General features: G+C 55.2%; 1 protein-coding gene across 1 annotated transcript in view; it reads right to left on the bottom strand.

Annotated features, from left to right (window-relative positions):
- FBXO41 (F-box protein 41) overlaps positions 1-18058 on the bottom strand; it is a 116028-nt gene that overhangs the window by 95674 nt on the left and 2296 nt on the right. Inside the window, exons 2-12 of the mRNA XM_069856680.1 lie at positions 14572-14800; positions 13589-13668; positions 13168-13475; positions 12782-13023; positions 12286-12401; positions 11909-12061; positions 9996-10091; positions 8826-8944; positions 8447-8605; positions 7678-7793; positions 6048-6543 (exon numbers count right to left, since the gene is read on the bottom strand). Of these exons, the coding sequence (XP_069712781.1) occupies positions 6481-6543; positions 7678-7793; positions 8447-8605; positions 8826-8944; positions 9996-10091; positions 11909-12061; positions 12286-12401; positions 12782-13023; positions 13168-13475; positions 13589-13668; positions 14572-14800 (1681 nt within the window). The 3' untranslated portion in view covers positions 6048-6480. The remainder of the gene's footprint in view (positions 1-6047; positions 6544-7677; positions 7794-8446; positions 8606-8825; positions 8945-9995; positions 10092-11908; positions 12062-12285; positions 12402-12781; positions 13024-13167; positions 13476-13588; positions 13669-14571; positions 14801-18058) is intronic.

The following is an 18058-nucleotide window of genomic DNA, read 5'->3' as shown; positions in this document are numbered from 1 at the left end:
TTCCCTCATCATCTCTGTTACCCTCGTACTAGACTTTCCCGTGATTCCTTGTCTTTCCTGACCTGGAGAGCCCAGAACTGGATGTAGGACTCCAAATGGGGCTTCACCAAGGCAGGACAGAGCAGAGGGTGAGGAAAACCTTCACCTACTCCTCATGCTCTTCTCCATGAAGCCCAGCATCGCCTTGGCCGTGAGGGTGTAGTGCTGGCTCATGGTTGGCTTGGTGTCCACAAGGACTCCCAGGTTCTTCTCTCCTGAGCTGCTTTCGAGGTGCAGCTCAGGAGAGACCCCTCAGCTCTACTGGTGCAGGCGGTTGTTCCTTCTCTCTTCCAGGGCTTTACACGTCCCTTGGTGAATCTTTAAGAGGTTCCTCTCTTCCCAACTTGCCAGCCTTTTCAGGTCTCCCTGAATGGCAGCAGAGCCGCTGGTGGATCAAATGCTTCCATCTATGCTTTGTCTCCTTCTTTTGGGACTGGGACAACAGCTCCTGTGAGTCCCCAAACCCCTGTCCCTGCAGGGAGGTGCAGGTAGGAGCAAGGATGCTCCCAGTAAGCCCAGTAGGGATGGACCAACAGAGTCTATGTGTCCTAAAAACCTTCTTCTTGCAGGGAGAGAGAAGTAGGAGCAAGGATGCTCCCAGTAAGCCCAGTAGGGATGGGCCAATGGAGTCCATGTGTCCCAAAATCCTTCTTCCTGGAGGGGAGGGAGAGGTAGGAGCAGGGATGCTCCCAGTAAGCCCAGTAGGGATGGACCAATGGATCATGTAGGTCTCAAAAAAAAAAAAGGAGGAAAGAATTTTTCACAGAAAGGATCATTGGTCCCTGGCAGAGGCTGCCCAGGGAGGGGGTTGATTCACCTTCCCTGGAGGGGTTTAAGGGCCGGGTGGACGAGGTGCTGAGGGACATGGGTTAGTGTTTGGTAGGAATGGTTAGACTCGATGATCTGATAGGTCTTTTCCAACCTTGTGATTCTATGATTCTAAAACTCCAGTGCCTGCAGGGAGAGGGACATGGGCACAGGGATGCTCCCAGTAAACCCCACTCAGCAACTGGTCTCAGTGGTTTGGTGCTGGATTTCTTTGTTTCCGTGCGACCCCAGGGTAGAGTTGAAACCTCCACCTCACCGTCAAATCTTTATTCACCGCGGAGTCACGAAATGGCTCTTCACACACCTCTCGTTGTTTGTAACTCTTTAAATACACATGGTTTACACTCGGCAAAAGTTTCAAAGCAACAACATCAAAGTGCATCTACAGGGGAGAGTTCCAACCAAAGTGCTAAAAACACGGTCGCCCTCGGACCCTGCTGCTGAAAAAAAAACCACCCGGAGCCTCCCCTGAACCCCTCAATCCCGCTGCGCCCCCATCCCTGCTGCTTCCCCCTCCTCCTCCGGCGGCTCGAGCATCCAGGACCCTGTTTAGCGTCGAGGGACCGTGGGATTTGGGAGGGAAAAAGGGATGTTTGGTTCTCCAGACACTGGCACATCGCTGCGAAAGACTAAAATAGACCTAAATTTAGAGAGAGAGAGTTTAAAAAAATAACTTAGGAGGCAAACTCGCTACCGCTCGGGAGGGGGGAGGTGGCTGGACGGGGCCCCTCGGGAATCGCTCGCTGGGGCGAACGCCACCGCCGAGCAGTGTTTCAGGGAAACAATTACGATTCCTGGAGTTCTTTTCCTCTTCCCGTGGGAAGCGCGTCCTCTGATTATCTCGAAGCAAAGTGTGCGTCGCCGCGCTCGCTTCCCGAGCGCCGGCCCCTCGCACCATTGCACCCGCTTGTCCCCGGCCCCAGCCCGCCTCGTCCTCCCCTTCCACGGGGCTCCGTCCCGAGGCTGGATCAGAAAAAAATCCCATTTTTCCTGCTTTTTTGGGCAGGTTTTCATAGAATCCTAGAATGGGTTGGGTCCGAAGGGACCTTAAAACCCATCCACTTCCAAGCCCCCTGCCATGGGCAGGGACACCTCCCTCTGGATCAGGTTCCTCAAAGCCTCATCCAACCTGGCCTTGAACATCTCCAGGGAGGGGACATCCACCGCTTCCCTGGGCGACCTCCCCACCCTCAGCATGAAGAATTTCTTCCCTCCTCTCCTTGCTGCTTCTCACCAGGACACCTGGTGGGACAGGAGGGACCATTTCACCCCCACCACAAGGATTATTTTGCTCCCTATGGATGAGGAAAGTCAAGCATCGCCACCACTCACCTCACAACCCCACCGTGCAATGCTTCGGTCACAACAAACCATCTCCGATTCCTAAAAATCTCCCTGTTTTTCTTTTTTTTCCCCCTTTGTTTTAAAGCACTTTGCTATTTGGCACCGATTCCCAACTGCTTCTTTTTTTGCTCCACCTGAACCTGCAGGTTTTCAACCCAAAACCAAGAGGCTGATGCATGCGCCAGCTCCTGGGTTGGGCTCCTCTAAGACCCAAGAGGAAATGTTGTTCAAGAACCTTTATCAGCAATTTCATGGGCTTTTTTGTCCTGTTTTAACCAAATTTGGAGCCTTTTGGAGGGTCCAAGACCGGCCATGGCTGTGCCTTGGGTGCCAGCTGGAACTGAGCCGCATGGCAAGAGATGAGATATTTCTTTCCTTGCCTTCTTTACTTCACAAAGAGGTTTCAAAATCTCCTTGGATGGAGCCAACTTGGGGCGTTCCCTCTTTTCCTGGAGACCTTGCACCCTTGGATTCCCTCTCAGGCTGAAGGTAAGTCTCCAGCGCATCCCTGGCTCCTGTGGGCTCGGAGTGATGGATGATGAGCAAAATCCAACAGGAATGAGACAGAAAAACACGGATTTGGGATGAATTTAACCCCCAAGCTGGCTTTGCTGGTGGTGTTCCTCTCGAGATCCCTGACCAGCACTCAAATTCAAGACACGAGGAATGTTGTGAGCATTGGCCGTGGGGAAACTTTGGGTAAACTCCTTAAAAAATGGAATAAATCCCCTCAAAACTGGTCCCGTGGGATCCAGGAATGGCAGGAGCTGGCAGCACCATCCATCCAACACCGTGATCCAACTGAAAGCCACTCGCTGATGGTGCTTGCCCCAAATTGGGCTTTTGCTGGGGATTGTCATCGCAGAGCCCCTCTGGAGCTTCTCTAGGGGCTACTATGGGGTTGAGCTCCCCCTGCTGTGCTCCCTTCCCTCCTGGCACCCGAATACCTTGCATGATACCCAAGGCTTTCCCGAGGGATTTGGTATCTCTTCATCATTTCCAGAGGAAATGAGGTTGAAACCCAACGTGGTGGATCCTACAGCACCACCTGAGCGTCCCCCGTAGGGATGAGGATGGGTGGTGGGAAGTTGTGGGGGAGCCGATGGCCACCACGTGCTGGTGGGATGGAAAGCAGCAGGGGAACCATCCAGGTGACATTTCAGCAGAAGACATACGGAGCCGTTAATGAGCTCGTTGCTGTTAACAACCTGGGCAATTAGGAGCTACCAGGAGGGCCAGGGAGATGTAGGGCTCTCCTTGCCACTAAGCCTGTGCCAGCCACCTTCATCCCCAGCTGAGGAGGAGGAAGGGACACATCCAAGCCCAAGCATCAAGGAAAATGGGGAGACCTCCCTATTTTCCATCTTCCAATCCTTGAACCTGCTCAAGGTCTTGACTTCTGGAAAAATGTGGCTTTGCTAAGCCAGAAGCTGGACTTCCTGGGAACGCCCCAAGAGGAGGTGGATAGTTTGGTTTGATCTGGTCTCAGTGAGACACTGAAGCACCCAATTCAGTGGAGGTTGGTCCTCCTGTGACTTCCAAAATTCTCCTGGCACTGGGGGTACAGGGGTGTCGCACACCTACCCACGCTCCATGCCACCACAGCCACCAGGAGACGTGGCCACCGTGGCCACCAGTAGAGATGGACACTATGGCCACCACTAGACACAGCCACTGGTGGCACCAGCAGTCGTGGCCACCACAGCCACCAGGAGACACTCCAACAGAGCCACCAATGGCACCAGTAGACATGGCCACCAGTAGACATGGACCCCTGTGGCCACCAACAGCCACTGGTGAACACAGATTTCCTCAACCATCCTCAACATCTCATAGAATCATATAATGATTTGGCCTGGAAGAACTTTAAAGCCCATCCAGTTCCAACCCCCGGCCCTGGGCAGGGACACCTCCCTGGACCAGGTTGCTCAGAGCCCTGTCCAACCTGGCCTTGAACACCTCCAGGGATGGAGCATCCATGACTTCTCTGGGCAACCTGTTCCAGGCCCTCCCCACCCTCACATCTCCCCCTGCTTCCCATCACCCTGTCCTTGCCCTCCCCACAGCCTGGAGAGCGAGTGGCTGGACCTGATCTCGCAGCAATCCTGGACCTTCAGTCTTCGGCCACGACTCTCCAACGCGATAGTCTTTAAGCGTAGAGTGTATAAACATGCTGAGTATATAATTTTCCTTTAAAATCTTCTTTTTTTCTCCTTTATAGAAATAAATACTTACTTTGTTTTTATCTTTAAGGGAATTTCACAAGTCTCTGCGCTGTTTCCAATGGTGACATCTCCGCTGGGACCACACTCGTGATCCCCAAGGGGTCGTAGCTTTGCTGGGTGGGGTTTTTTTGCTGGTTGGGGCATCTCTTGCTCCTGGATTCCGCGTGTCCCAGCCTTCCCAAGGTGGAGATAAACCCATGGACACAGCGAGAAGCTCATCCCTGGTGCCGGGATGCTCGTCCAACGCTGCCCATGGGGACATGGTGAGGGGCTGTAGCTTCTCACAGGTGTTTTTTGGGGCTCCTCCGTTTTGTGCATGCAGGGAACAGCCTTCTCCTGGAATGCTGCAGTCGGTGGGGGATTGGAGATGCTTCAAATGGGAGATGATGGCCCTAAAACCCAACCCTGCTTTGGAGGAGACAGCGTAGACGGGATGAGTGGTGAATGAAATGATCTTCTGAGGTTCTTTCTGAGGTTGGAGACCCAGGAGCTGCCTCTTGCTCACTACCAGCTTCAGAGATTTGGAATAGATTTGATTTTCAGGGTCCCTGTGGGCTGTCGGCATGTTGGGAGCCCCTGGACAAGGTCTGCAGCCCTTGCTGAGCAAGGTGGTACCACGAGGGGTCTGCAGCCTTCTTGCTCCTGGGGAGATGCTCTATGGAAGCCCATCACTCCAGGAGGGCTGGTGGAAGAGGACACACCCTGGGAAGGGCCGTCTCCTCACCAATAGGTCCCAAAACCTCCCACGATGGTCCAGAGAAGAGGACAACCCACTAAGATCTGCTCTTGCCAATCGGGTCCGCTCAGCTCAGTGTGTTTGGTCCAAGCACGCCTGGCTGGGGCTCCAGGTGGTTAAGGCTGGTGTGTCCCCGCTACTGGCAGTGGGTGTCCCCCACGGGATGGGCACCTCCTGGCATCTTCTCCCCAGGGTTGAAGGATGGAGATGTCGGATCCTGCTGGATCAGCCTTTTCCTTTCGAAGAGGAAAGGTAGTTGGGGGGCAATGATGTCCTTGCAGGCAGAAGAGCCCCAGAAGAAAGAAAATGGAGTTAATCATCCAGCCGTGGCCATAGATAAGGGATCTACCAGCACAGTTGGGGTGGAGCTTTCACCAGCAGCTTTGGGTTTCAGGACAATTTGGCCAAGGTTTCTCCTTCAGGCTGCTTGGGAAGGCGATGAGATGGCAACGGTGAGTGTCCCATGCCAGTCCACCTCTCCACATGGGACACCTGACTCCAGAGGAAGCCTGAAAAGGAGGTGAATGTCGGTGGGGACAGAAGCGTGACCCGTGTTTCCTGGTGGACGAGGATTTTGCCGATGGTTTATTGCCTTGGCAGAAGGTTTAGGTGGAGAGGAGATGAGGCTGGAAATCTTTGGGAGAGCGACCACATCTCCCAATGTCCCGTGGCTCCTACAGCCCCCAAGATGCAGCTTTGATATCCAGGTTTGTGCTGTCGTGGCTGCTGGTTCCTGGGCACCAGGTTTGGGTGCCCCTTGGCTAAACAAAATGAAATGAAAACAAGCAGAAACCGTGCAGGAACGTTGGGCACCGTTTCCTCTGGAGGAACAACCCCTTCCCACCCCACTTCCACCAGCCCACAAAGAGGACGACGAGGATGCTCTGCAAAGAGCCCCCAGGGATGGGCTGAGCCACCCTCATCTCCCACACCATCCACCAGCCAAAAAACTCCCCAGAAAGAGAGTTCTAAGAAGAAAGACGTTCCCCAAACCAGGATCCTTGGCAACGAGCAGCTACGGAGGGTTTGAAGCCACCTTCCCTCCCGGGAAAGAGCGCAGCCCAGCCTCTTCGGGCAGCTGGAAAATTTCCATAAGTAGCACCTTCTTGCCCGCGAGGTGGCCGTGGGGACGAGCGCTGGTGGCCAGTCACGAAGGGCTCAAAGAGTTTGGGGTTTTTTTGCTCATGGGCCGGTGTCTCCATGCTCCAGGTCCAGCAACGGAGGAGCAGCGGACAGTGGGTTTGGTTTCGTAGAGCCGCTGGCTCTGCCAAGCAGAGAGGGGAATGTGCTTTGTGGTTCCCTGAAGGTCTAACAGGCTCCTTCCACTTTGATGTGTAAAATCTTGGAGAAACCGGGTCTCTTCCTCAGGGCCTGGAAGAGGACAAGAGAGCATGGACGGTGCAGGACCTGGCAGCCTCATAGAATCATAGAAGCAGCAGGTTGGAAAAGACCCACCGGGTCATCAAGTCCAACCATTCATTCCATTCCATCCATCCAGCCTCACAACTAAAATTAACTTTAATTCTGCTTTCACGCAGAGAGATTGCTTATCATAGAACCACAGAACCAGGTTGGAAGAGACCCACCAGATTGAGCCCAACCATTCCTATCAAACACTAAACCATGTCCCTCAGCACCTCATCCACCCATCCCTTAAACCCCTCCAGAGAAGGTGACTCAACCCCCTCCCTGGGCAGCCTCGGACAGGGACCAATGACCCTTTCCAGGAAAAATTTTTTCCTAATGTTCAGCCTGAACCTCCCCTGGCGGAGCTTGAGGCCATTCCCTCTCGTCCTGTCCCCTGTCCCTTGGGAGAAGAGCCCAGCTCCCTCCTCTCCACAACCTCCTTTCAGGTAGTTGCAGAGAGCAATGAGGTCTCCCCTCAGCCTCCTCTTCTCCAGGCTAAACAACCCCAGCTCTCTCAGCCGCTCCTCTTGGTCTCCAGCCCCCTCCCCAGCTTTGTTGCTCTTCTCTGGACTCGCTCCAGAGCCTCAACATCCTTCTTGTGGTGAGGGGCCCAGAACTGACCCCAGGATTCGAGGAGCGGTCTCACCAGTGCCGAGTCCAGAGGGAGAAGAACCTCCCTGGCCCTGCTGGCCACGCTGTTTCTGATCCAAGCCAAGATGCCATTGGCCTTCTTAGCCATAGACTCATAGAATCATTAAAGCTGGAAAAGACCTTGAAGATCATCACCTCCAACCTTGTAGCCCAACAAGCTTCACAGGATTTTGCAAGTAAGTTGTCCTATGAAGGAAGAAACAACCCTTTTGTGTCCCTGGGGAACCGAGCCAAGAGAAGAAGCCCTGGTTAAAGCAATGGGAAGGAACTGCAGCACCTTGGATCTTGTTTCAGCATTTGGGGCGTGTGTGGCTGATGGAGAGTGAGCCTTCAGCGTGCCCTCAGTGAGCAAAATGTTCTCTACTGAGGAACTTCAGCAATGGGCAAGAACTAGTCCTCAGACCCCATGGGACACGAGTCTGGTGACCTGGGAATGGCATCCTTTACCTGGAGTTTGTTCACCATTTCTTCAAACATCTTCTTGGCTTCAGGGCTGTGGGGCTCCTTGAAGTAGTCCACGATGCCCACCTGCACGACGATGGACTTCAGGTTCCGGCACACACCTAGGGGCAGAGATACCTCCTGGCCTCGACATACTTGCTAGGGAGGCAGCCTCCCCAAAGCTAAACCTACCTCATAATCCTCAAGTCCCTCTGCATTTGGGGAAACCTGACCCTGAAGATGCACGAGACCCGCTCGTGGTGACCAACACCTCTGTAGGGAGTGGGTGGTCTATGAATCATAGAATCATAGAATCACCAGGTTGGAAAAGACCCACTGGATCATCGAGTCCAACCATCCCCATCAACCATTAAACCATGTCCCTCAGCACCTCATCCACCCGGCCCTTAAACCCCTCCAGGGAAGGGGACTCAACCCCCTCCCTGGGCAGCTTCTGACAGTGTCCAATGACCCTTTCTGTGAAAAAATTTTCCTAATGTCCAGCCTGACCCTCCCCTAGTGGAGCTTGAGGCCATTCCCTCTCATCCTGTCATGTGGGAGAAGAGCCCAGCTCCCTCCTCTCCACAACCTCCTTTCAGTTAGTTATAGAGAGCAATGAGGTCTCCCCTCAGCCTCCTCTTCTCCAGGATAAACTGTTGTCATTGAGCTCCTGCTGACAGGGCTGGAAGGCAGGTTGTGGTTCATAGAGCTGGAGAACTGGTGGCCTTCTGACCAATGAATGATGTGATGCACGTCCCCTGCCGTTGCTACTCACTGTTGAAGTGCAGCAGGGCTTTGGGGGTGACTGGCGTGGAGGTCAGCACCAGCATCTCCAGCCCCTTCAGCCCTTCCCGACACATCTCCGCTGCTACCTCCTGGTTGATCTCTGCCACGTGGTCCAGCTCCAGGACCTGAAGCCGCATGCAGTTTCGAGCTGGAAGGACAGAGCACCTGCTGTCACCATCCCATGGGGAAGGGAGGAGGACAGCTGATGGGAATAGAGCATTAGGAGGTGGAAGCAAAGAGGGACAGGGTTCCCCATGGTCCCTTGGGGTGAGCTTCTCCATTGAGATCCCTATGGGGCATCTCCTAGAGGTATATCTTGCCTCCTGCAAGGTCCCCTCCTCCTTGTCCCATCAAAGAGAGCTGCCTACCTAGGGACGCCAGCCCCTGGACGCCGCAGCCTGCTCCTCCGATGCCCAACGCCCGCAGGTGAGGCCAGCACCTTCCGATCATCTGAAGGCAGCGGTTGCTGAAACGCGTTGGCTGCTGGCTGGCGAGATGAAGAAGAAAGAGCTGGGGAAGGCTGGCAGAGAAACTCGCCCTCCATCACAAGTGCTCCTGCGTTGGAGCTGGGACCTCAACCACCCCGCCAACCTGGGATTCACCTCGCTGGAGTCCCTCTGTCCCACCTCTGGAGATCTGAATCGGGTCCTGGACTCTCTTGCTTTCAGTGATCATTGAATTATTAAGGCTGGAAAAGGCCTCTAAGACTATTCAGTCCAACCATGAGCCCAACACCACCGTGTCTACTAAACCATGTCCCAACGTGCCACGTCTACACACTTTTAGAACACCTCCGGGAATGGAGACTCCACCACTTCCTTGGCTCTGATCAAACCAGTAGCAGAAGCCTGGACCTCTAGCTCAAGCTGAGAAACCTAGATGCCACGTGGCCTCTCTTCCTAGGGAAGACACAAACCACCAGAGATGTGGCATCCAGCTTCTCCTGCTACGAGACATCCCCCTCTGCACACCTCGATCCAGGGTGATGTGGGATAGGACACGGCAAGAAGCCTCCAGGACAAGAAGGAATGTTCAAGGGGAGGCCTCATGGCATGGAGCCGAGTAACCTGCTCTGTAAGCCATGAACTCCTGGTCACCCAGATGTTGCGGGGTGGGGGCATCCTCATGCCTCCAAAATGCTTTTCCAAATTGAGATCAGCTGCAGCCGCCTCCCTAAGCAGCTACTCAACACCCTTTTGAAAACATCCAGGTCATTCAGGGCTGCTGTTACACAAGCAGTGAGGAGCTCAGACAAGCGTTTGATGTTCAATGTTGCCTACGAGACCCATCACAGCTCCTCTTTCATCTCTGGTGTTAGCAGTCTCCCAGGAAACATTCCAAGCTTGGCAGGGAGGTGCCTACACCCAACAGCTCCCACTTTTCACAGGGAGGGATGAGGCTGAACTCTCAGTCTCTCAAACTGGTATCCAGAATTGCTTCTCATTCCATGAGGCCACCCCAAGCAAATCTGGATCTTGCACCCCATTTCTTCCAAGCCCCTCACACCCATCCTGTTCTCCTCCTATTGTAACTCTTACCATGGATGCAGAGGCGCGACCTGGAGGGAGATGATGTCCCTGCAACCTGCTCCAAGGGCCCAGATGACTTCGTGACCCACGGGGTCTGTAGAGCTCCTGGAAAGACACAGAGGACACGTGGTGGTCCCCATCAGCAGTGACGCTGCACTGGGGCCCGTGTCTGCAGCTTCCACGCTGCTACATCTCTCTGAACCTGGAGGTACAAACGTGGTCGTTATTCATAACCCACAAGCTGCCCGTGAACCAGACAGTCCCAACATCAACCCGTGCAGGAAGGCTGAAGACATTTCTACCTGGTATTGTGCCTATGGATGTGCAACGCCAAGAAAAATGGAAGAAGATGGGGCTGAAGGTGAGAATGAGGATGAGTTTGGAGGTAAGGCTGAAGTTAGAGGCTGAAGGTGAGGTTGGTGGTTGAAGGTGAGGTTGAAGGTGAAGGCAGAAGTCTTCCAGATGCAAAGGTAGCAAGTGATGGACGGCCAGGTCGTGTACCCTTGCAGAACAAATATAAGATCCCACTGGCTTCGTGTCACTTGCCACCTGCCCAGCCTAGATGGTGAAGGTGCCAGGAGGTGGTAAAGCTGTTTCAGCTCCACCAGGGGAGGTTCAGGCTGGACATTAGGAAAAAATTTTTCACAGAACGGGTCACTGGGCACTGGCAGATGCTGCCCAGGGAGGGGGTTGTGTCCCCTTCCCTGGAGGGGTTTAAGGGACGGGTGGACGAGGCGCTGAGGGACATGGGTTAGTGATTGATGGGAATGGTTGGACTCGATGATCCAGTGGGTCTTTTCCAACCTGGTGATTCTATGATCGCACTGGGCTCCCTCTTAAACACGGAGGCCACACTTCTTGACTCTCAATGACCTACTTTGAAACTTCAAACAAGCCTAAAAATAAGCGATGGGTGTTATCTTGAGCGTTTCACACCTCTCTGCTGAAGATGCCTGCCGAGAGCCCCTTGCGAGCACGGCAGGTTAATTGGAACATGAGTCAGAGTCACAGGTTAGCAACGTGCCAGGAGCACTGGAGCTTGTGCCGATGCCCTTGGAAAGGGCTGATGGAGATGTCTTCGGGTTAAACTCGGCAGCACTGAGCTGTCTCATGGCTTGGGATTCCCAAACCAGCGCTGTCTGAGTGCTTGGTCCATCGTGGAGGAGCTGGCTGGGTTGTGCTCTCCCACCTGAAGGTTTCTCCACCCTGGGCTGCACAAGGACACCCATGGAAGCAGAGACTGAATGCAGGACACAGCAGAGCAAGGGACCTCCTTGAGTGTAGGAAAGCCAAATCCTGTCCCTATGGGATGCAGAGCTTCTTCAGAAGGTTTCCAAGACCAAGGAGCAGTCAGAAACCTCCTCCAGGACCTGTGACCTCCTCCAGGACCCAGACCATGATGAGCCTTGTGTTTTTGCTCTTGGGCAAAGCTTCCAAGTTGGCCCCTTGCAATCTCATGGCAGAGCTGTTCCTTCCTCCCAGGACAGAGGGACCCTGAGGTCTCCTCTCCTTCATTAGGGGGTGACAGTCAGATGGGACCTCACTGGGTCCTGGTGTTGGTGCACCTCTTCTTCACCTTTCTCTAAAATAAAGCAATGTCCCCATACCAAGATGCCTCCAGCTGGGGTGAGATCGATAACAGGATGGTGGGAACGGAGCTGGAAGGGAAACATTTGCATGGGAACATGCCAGAAGAGGATGAGAGGTGCAAGGAAAGCTTGCGCTGGGGACACTGGGGCTGCTGCTGGGCTGGGGACGTGGAAAGGCGAGTCCTTTGCCAGAGGAGCTGCGTTCTGACAAGGAATGGGGATGAGCATCAGAGGAGCCCCAGCACATCCTGTAGATGTTCCTAGCCTTCTCCTCAGCCAGGCAACCCCACGAACCCCCCATGGGCACGAGTGGATGTTGGTGGCTGTCCTTACCGGTAGGTGACAGCCTGCAGGGCCCGGCAGTAGCAGCTGGCCAGCCAGAGCGAGCGGTCGGTCAGCACGTTGGGGCAGTGCGAGATGCGGAGGATGAGCAGGTTGCTGCCCGTGGCCTTCAACAGGGACTCCAGCCCGGCTTCCAGGCAGCCCCTGCCAGGGATGGAGGCAGCGTCAGGCACGGGCACCCACGCTCACGCTCCCCATGGCCACCTCAGGGTGGTGACGTGTCCCATGGGTGTCTCCAGGATGCCCAAACCCCACAGCAGGAGCTGGTGTGTGACGAACATCAATCGATAGGGTTCATAGAACATCATCATTCCTGAGGACCAGCAGCTCCAGCCGTGGGAGGAGGGGACCTGGGACGCGGGACTCACCGTGTGCTCTTCATGTAGTCCTCCTTGCTCTCCTTCTTCCCTCGCTGGCGCGGCTTGAGGTTTTGGAGGGTGAGGGAGTGCATCTGGGTGCACCACTGAGACAGCATGGCCAGGAACTGGGGGGACAGGGGTGGCCATCACCCAGAGGGACACCTTTGGGGTGCCCCACGTCACCCATCCTTGGCTGTCTTGGGTGGATCTGTGCACACACCCCACAGCACACACGTGTTTCAGCATGCAGAGGCACGTGCACACCTTTAACAGGTGAACATCCATTTGGAGGTCATGCAAAAGTGCAATAAAACCACAGGTACGACCAGGAAAGAACATGAAAACACGTGCACAGGTGAGCTCAGGTGTGCATGCGTGAATGTGCCATGTGAGCACCTCTGCGACCGGAGCAGCGTGACAAGCAACCCAAGAGCAATGCTTGCACAGCTTCACCTTTCTGGAGGAAAGATCTCACCCCGAGCAGTGTCACCCCCATCCCTGGTACCTTGGAGGACACCCTGGCGTTCTCCAGCAGCACCCGAGTCCACACGGCCGGGTGCCGGGCCACGAACTTCCAGTCCTTGCACACTTCGGCCGCCCGCAGCAGGGTCTTGGTGTCCAGGTAGGTGAAGATGCAGAAAAGAGCTGCCCGCATCTTGAGGATCTCGGGGCTGATCACCTCGCTGGAGTGGCCTGGGCTGCCCCTCTCCAGGCGACCCACCTTGCTCCCGGGCCCCTCGGTCCTGGCTGCGGGACACGCACCATCAGTTGCCACCAGGAGCCAGGGAAGTCGGTGGGGAAGGGATGGTCCTTGCGGAGCCAAGGAACCTTTCCCCACCTTGCATCCTCCCCATCCTCCCACCTCCCCAGAAGATCCCAGCATGGTCTCACCTGTCAGCCGGCAGCTGGCAGGTCGGGACGATGCGGATCCGGGCGCGTCCGGCTCCCAGCCCTCAGCTTCTGACTCGGTGGTGCGAGAGCCCACGTCGGAGACGTCGCCCTCCTCGCCCTCGGTGCTGTTGCGGTAGGGCCGACGGTGCCAGTTCTGGATGGCTTGTCGGCGCAGCCCCGAGCCCCGGGCGCCGTCCCGTGCCACGTAGGGATGCCCGTCGGCGGTGTCATCGGTCGGGCACGGCTCCGCGCTGTCGCTGTCGTAGCAGCCCGAGCTCTGCGACACGGCTTTCGCCCGGCTCGAGGCGCTGGGGGACGGGGATGCTCGGCCTCAGCGCTCACTGGGATGTAGGTCTGGTTCCCACCAGCCCCTCGCCCCACCAAAAACCAGCATCCCGTTAAAATCCCAAGCTGGACTCACCCGGTGCTGGAGGAGGAGCGCTGGTTGGCCACAACATAGGGACCGTGCACGGCTGCTCCTGGCCCCGGGTGCCGGTCTCTCTGCAGAGAGATGGAACAAGAGATGATCTTTAAGGTCCTTTCCAACCCAAGCCATTCTATGATTCCATCCTAAAGGGCTCCAGGAAAGGCGGGGAAGAACTTTTTCTAAGGGCCTGGAGTGATAGGATGAGGGGGAATGGCTCATTAGGAAGAAATTCTTCATGATGAGGGTGATGAGGCCCTGGCCCGAATTGTCCAGGGAAGTCATGGATGTCCCATCCCTAGAGGTGTTCAGGGCCGGGTTGGATGGGGCTTTGAGCAGTCTGGTTCAGTGCGAGGTGTCCCTGCCCATGGCAGAGGGGTTGGAACTGGATGGGCTTTGAGGTACCTTCCAACCGAAACCGTTCCGTGATTCTAAGAGGACTCAGTGTTGCCAGACCCAACATGCAGGTCATGCAGCCGAAGGAGATGACCCTGAGAACCCATCCAGTGCCAGTCGCATTTTGGGGTGAGGCCATCCCCAAACAGGATGCACAAGAGCATCTCCAGCACCACCCCAGCACCTTGCTCGTGCTTGCCATGGAAATACAGACCCTCCAAGAAGCAACTTCTCCGTGGGATCCCCCCCAGGATGATCCATTCCTTCACAGGAATAAGATGGGGATCCCTACACCTCCCCACTCAACCCTTTGTAGCCATCAGAGAAGCCGCATGGGTGATGCTAGACATTAGGAAGAATTTCTTCACCATGAGAGTGGTGGGACACTGGAACAGGTTGCCCAGAGAAGCTGTGGCTGCTCCATCCCTGGAGGTGTTCAAAGCCACATTGGATGGAGCAGCCTGATCCAGTGGGATTTCCCTGCTCATGGCAAGGGGGCTTGGAACTAGATGATCTTTAAGGTCCCTTCCAACCCAAACTATTCCATGATTCTATGATGCCCGAAGCCACAGGGGTGCCTGTGCCTGTGCCCGTGGAGGTCCCGGTCGGCCGGCGGCCTTGGCTCCCGGCGTGCCGCAGCGTCCCAGGCTGCCGTTTGGGGTGGTGCCGCAGCTGCTGCTGATGATCTGGAGCTGCTTCTCCGCCCGGTCCGCTCGGTCCAGCAGCTCCTCGATGAAGTGCTGGAGGCGGACCTTGGCGTTGGCCTCGCGGGCAGCCGTCTCCTTCAGGAACTGGTCGATCTGCAGCACCTCCCTGCGTGGAGGGAGCAGTGGGTGACAACCCAATCCTTCCCCACCCATCCCTGTTAAGAACTTCTGTCCCTGTCTGCGAGCTGGGGTGGGGGCTCAAGCGTGCTCGCATGCATTTGGAGCACAAACCTTACAAGGAGCGGCTGAGGGACCTGGGATGGTTCAGCCTGGAGAAGAGGAGGCTGAGGGGAGACCTTGTTGATCTCTACAACCAGCTGAAATGAGGTTGTAGTGAGGTGGGGGCTGGTCTCTTCTCCCAAGTAACAAGAGACAGGACAAGAGGGAATGGCCTCAAGTTGCACCAGGGGAGGTTTAGACTGGGTATTAGGGAAAACGTCTTCACTGAAAAAGTGGTGAAGCACTGGAAGAGGCTGTCCAGGGAAGTGTTGGAGTCTCCATCCCTGGAGGGGTACAAAAAAACGTGTAGATGTGGCACTTCAGGGCATGGTTTAGTAGGCACAGTGGTGTTGGGCAAGACAGTTGGGCTGGATGAGTTTAGAGGTCTTCTCCAACCTTAACCATTCCATGATTCTATGGACTATTCCATCATCAGCCCGAGCTGTGTCTGTGCCAGCCTGGATGGCTCCTGGCCATGGTTCAAGGTAGAGCATGGATGATGTCCCAGCACCTTCGCGCATCCCAGCACATCCCAGCTCGAGCCTTCGCTCCCAGGAGTGGAGTCAGGCCCGTGAGTGAGACAGAGCAGAGGGAGGAGGATCGTAGACTCATTAGGTTGGAAAAGACCTTTGAGACCATCAAGCCCAACTGTACCTGTCCACTGCTAAACCAGATCCCTAAGCACTTCATGATGATGATGATGATGGTGTGATGGAGGGATGATGGAGAAGGATGATGGTGGCACCCTCTCTAACCCGCCAGGCACACGTACAGGCAGTTGCACACCCAGCGTGAGCACACCCACACGCCGATGGTGCGCACGCCCACGTGCATGAGCACTCTCACACCTTCGCTCGGCACCACAAAGCCCTGCAGGTGCACAAACACAGCTCCACACGCCTGGCTTGTGCACACTTGACTGGGAGCATCCAGCTGTGAACATCCAGCTGTGCACAACCAGCTGTGCTCACCCAGCTGTGAGGAGCAAACCGCTCACAGCCAACCATGCACACCCAAATTTGCACCCCCAACCGTGCGTATCCAACCACGCACACCCAACTGTGCACACTCGACCACTCATATCCAATCGTGCACACCCAACCGTGCACACCCAACCACTCATATCCAACTGTGCACCCCTAACCGTGCACACCCAGCCATGCACACCAACCACTCGTATCCAACCACGCACACCCAACCACGCACACCCAACTGTGCACACCCAACCACTCATATCCAACTGTGCACCCCTAACCATGCACACCCAGCCACTCGTATCCAACCACGCACACACAACTGTGCACACCCAACCACACACACCCATCTGCTCACACCCAACTGTGCACACCTGACTGTGCACCCCCAACCATGTGCACCCAACCAAACGCATCCAACTGGAGACCAAACTGGTCATATCCAACCACGCACACCTGAGACTGTGCACAACCATCCATGCTCACCCAGCTGTGCAGAGCAAACTGCTCACAACCAAACACACACACCCAACCACGCACACCCAACCACTTGTATCCAAACACACACATGCAACTGTGCACACCCAACCACTCATATCCAACCATGCACCCCCAAGAACTCGTATCCAACCACACACACCCAACTGTGCACACCCAACCACTCATATCCAACCGTGCATCTCCAACCATGCACACCCAGCCATTCATATCGAATCACGCACATCCAAGCGCGGACCCGCAACCATGCGCATCCAACTGTGCAGAGCAGACTGCTCACATCCAACCATGCACACCTGAGACTGTGCACACCCAACCGTGCACACCCAACCACTCATATCAAACTGCACATGCCTGACCGTGCACACCCAACCGTGCACACCCAACCGAGCACATCTGAGCACACACGCTCAAGCACGCCCACCCAAACACCCACACCTGACCGTGCACACCCAACGGTGCCCACCTGAGCACACTTCTGACTGTCCACATCTGACAACACACAGCCAACCATGCCTACCTGACCATGCACAACCCAACTGTGCACACCTGACCAAGCACATCTGACTGGAGAAGAGAAGGCTCCAAGGAGACTTTATAGCAACCTCCCAGTACCTGAAAGGGGCTACAAGAAAGCTGGGGAGGGACTGTTCACAAAGGCTTGTGGTGATAGGACGAGAGGAAGTGGGTATAAACTGGAGAGGGGCAGATTTAGACTAAATATAAGGAAAAATTTCTTCACCATGAGGGTAGCACTGGAACAGGTTGCCCAGGGAAGTTGTGGCTGCCCCATTCCTGGAGGTGTTCAAGGCCAGGTTGGATGGGGCTTGGAGCCCCTGATCCAGTGGGAGATGTCCCTGCCCATGGCAGGGGAGTGGGAACTAGATGATCTTTAAGGTCTCTTCCAACCCAAACTACTCTATGATTCTATGACCATGCACACCCGACTGTGCACCACCCCCGCCCCGCCCCCGATCACACTGATCTGCGCAGCAACATGAAAGAAAAGGAGAGGGGGGCAGCCCTTGGTGAAAGAATTCCCATTGCTGGTTACTAATTCATTACCATTTAACTACCAACTAATTGCCCCCAAGCTGCCTCCTGCAGGGTGAGCTTGGGAGCTCCCTGGTAATGGTTTGGGAAGGCTCCTGGCGAGGTGACTCAGGAGATTTGGAAGGCAAATGGGGCGCTGGCGCGATGGGTGTAAGATGATGCTGATGGTTATCACTGGCACCGACCGGGTGGAAAAACACCCTGGCAGAGCAAACGGAGCCCAGGAGCAAAAAAGATCCCGTGGGGACAACAGCCTCGTGGTGTTTTGGAGCTGGCAAGGCTGAGGAATGTCTCTGGCAAAGCAAAGAGAGCCCAGGAACAAAAAGGATTGCACAGGGATAACAGCCTCGTGGTGTTTTGGAGCTGGCAGGGATGGGAAGTATCCCAGGCGATGTTTTGTTCCTGGGGAAATGTAAAATGAGGTTTGGTGCTGAAAATGGTGATTTCCCCACACTGAGGGAAAAAAACCATCTCTTATCAGCTTTTCATGTGCTTCCTCTGCAACCTCATAAAGGATTTTGTTGCTCTGCCAGGAGGAGTTTGGGGACGGATGGGGATAGCCAAGGGTCTAAGGAAAGGAGCTACAGGAGGTAGTTTTGGAGTATAAAACCAGGTTCTTA

Source organism: Phaenicophaeus curvirostris, chromosome 4 (assembly GCF_032191515.1).
Source record: "Phaenicophaeus curvirostris isolate KB17595 chromosome 4, BPBGC_Pcur_1.0, whole genome shotgun sequence".
NCBI classification, from domain to species: Eukaryota; Metazoa; Chordata; class Aves; order Cuculiformes; family Cuculidae; genus Phaenicophaeus; species Phaenicophaeus curvirostris.
This window is presented reverse-complemented; position numbering and strand designations above follow the sequence as displayed.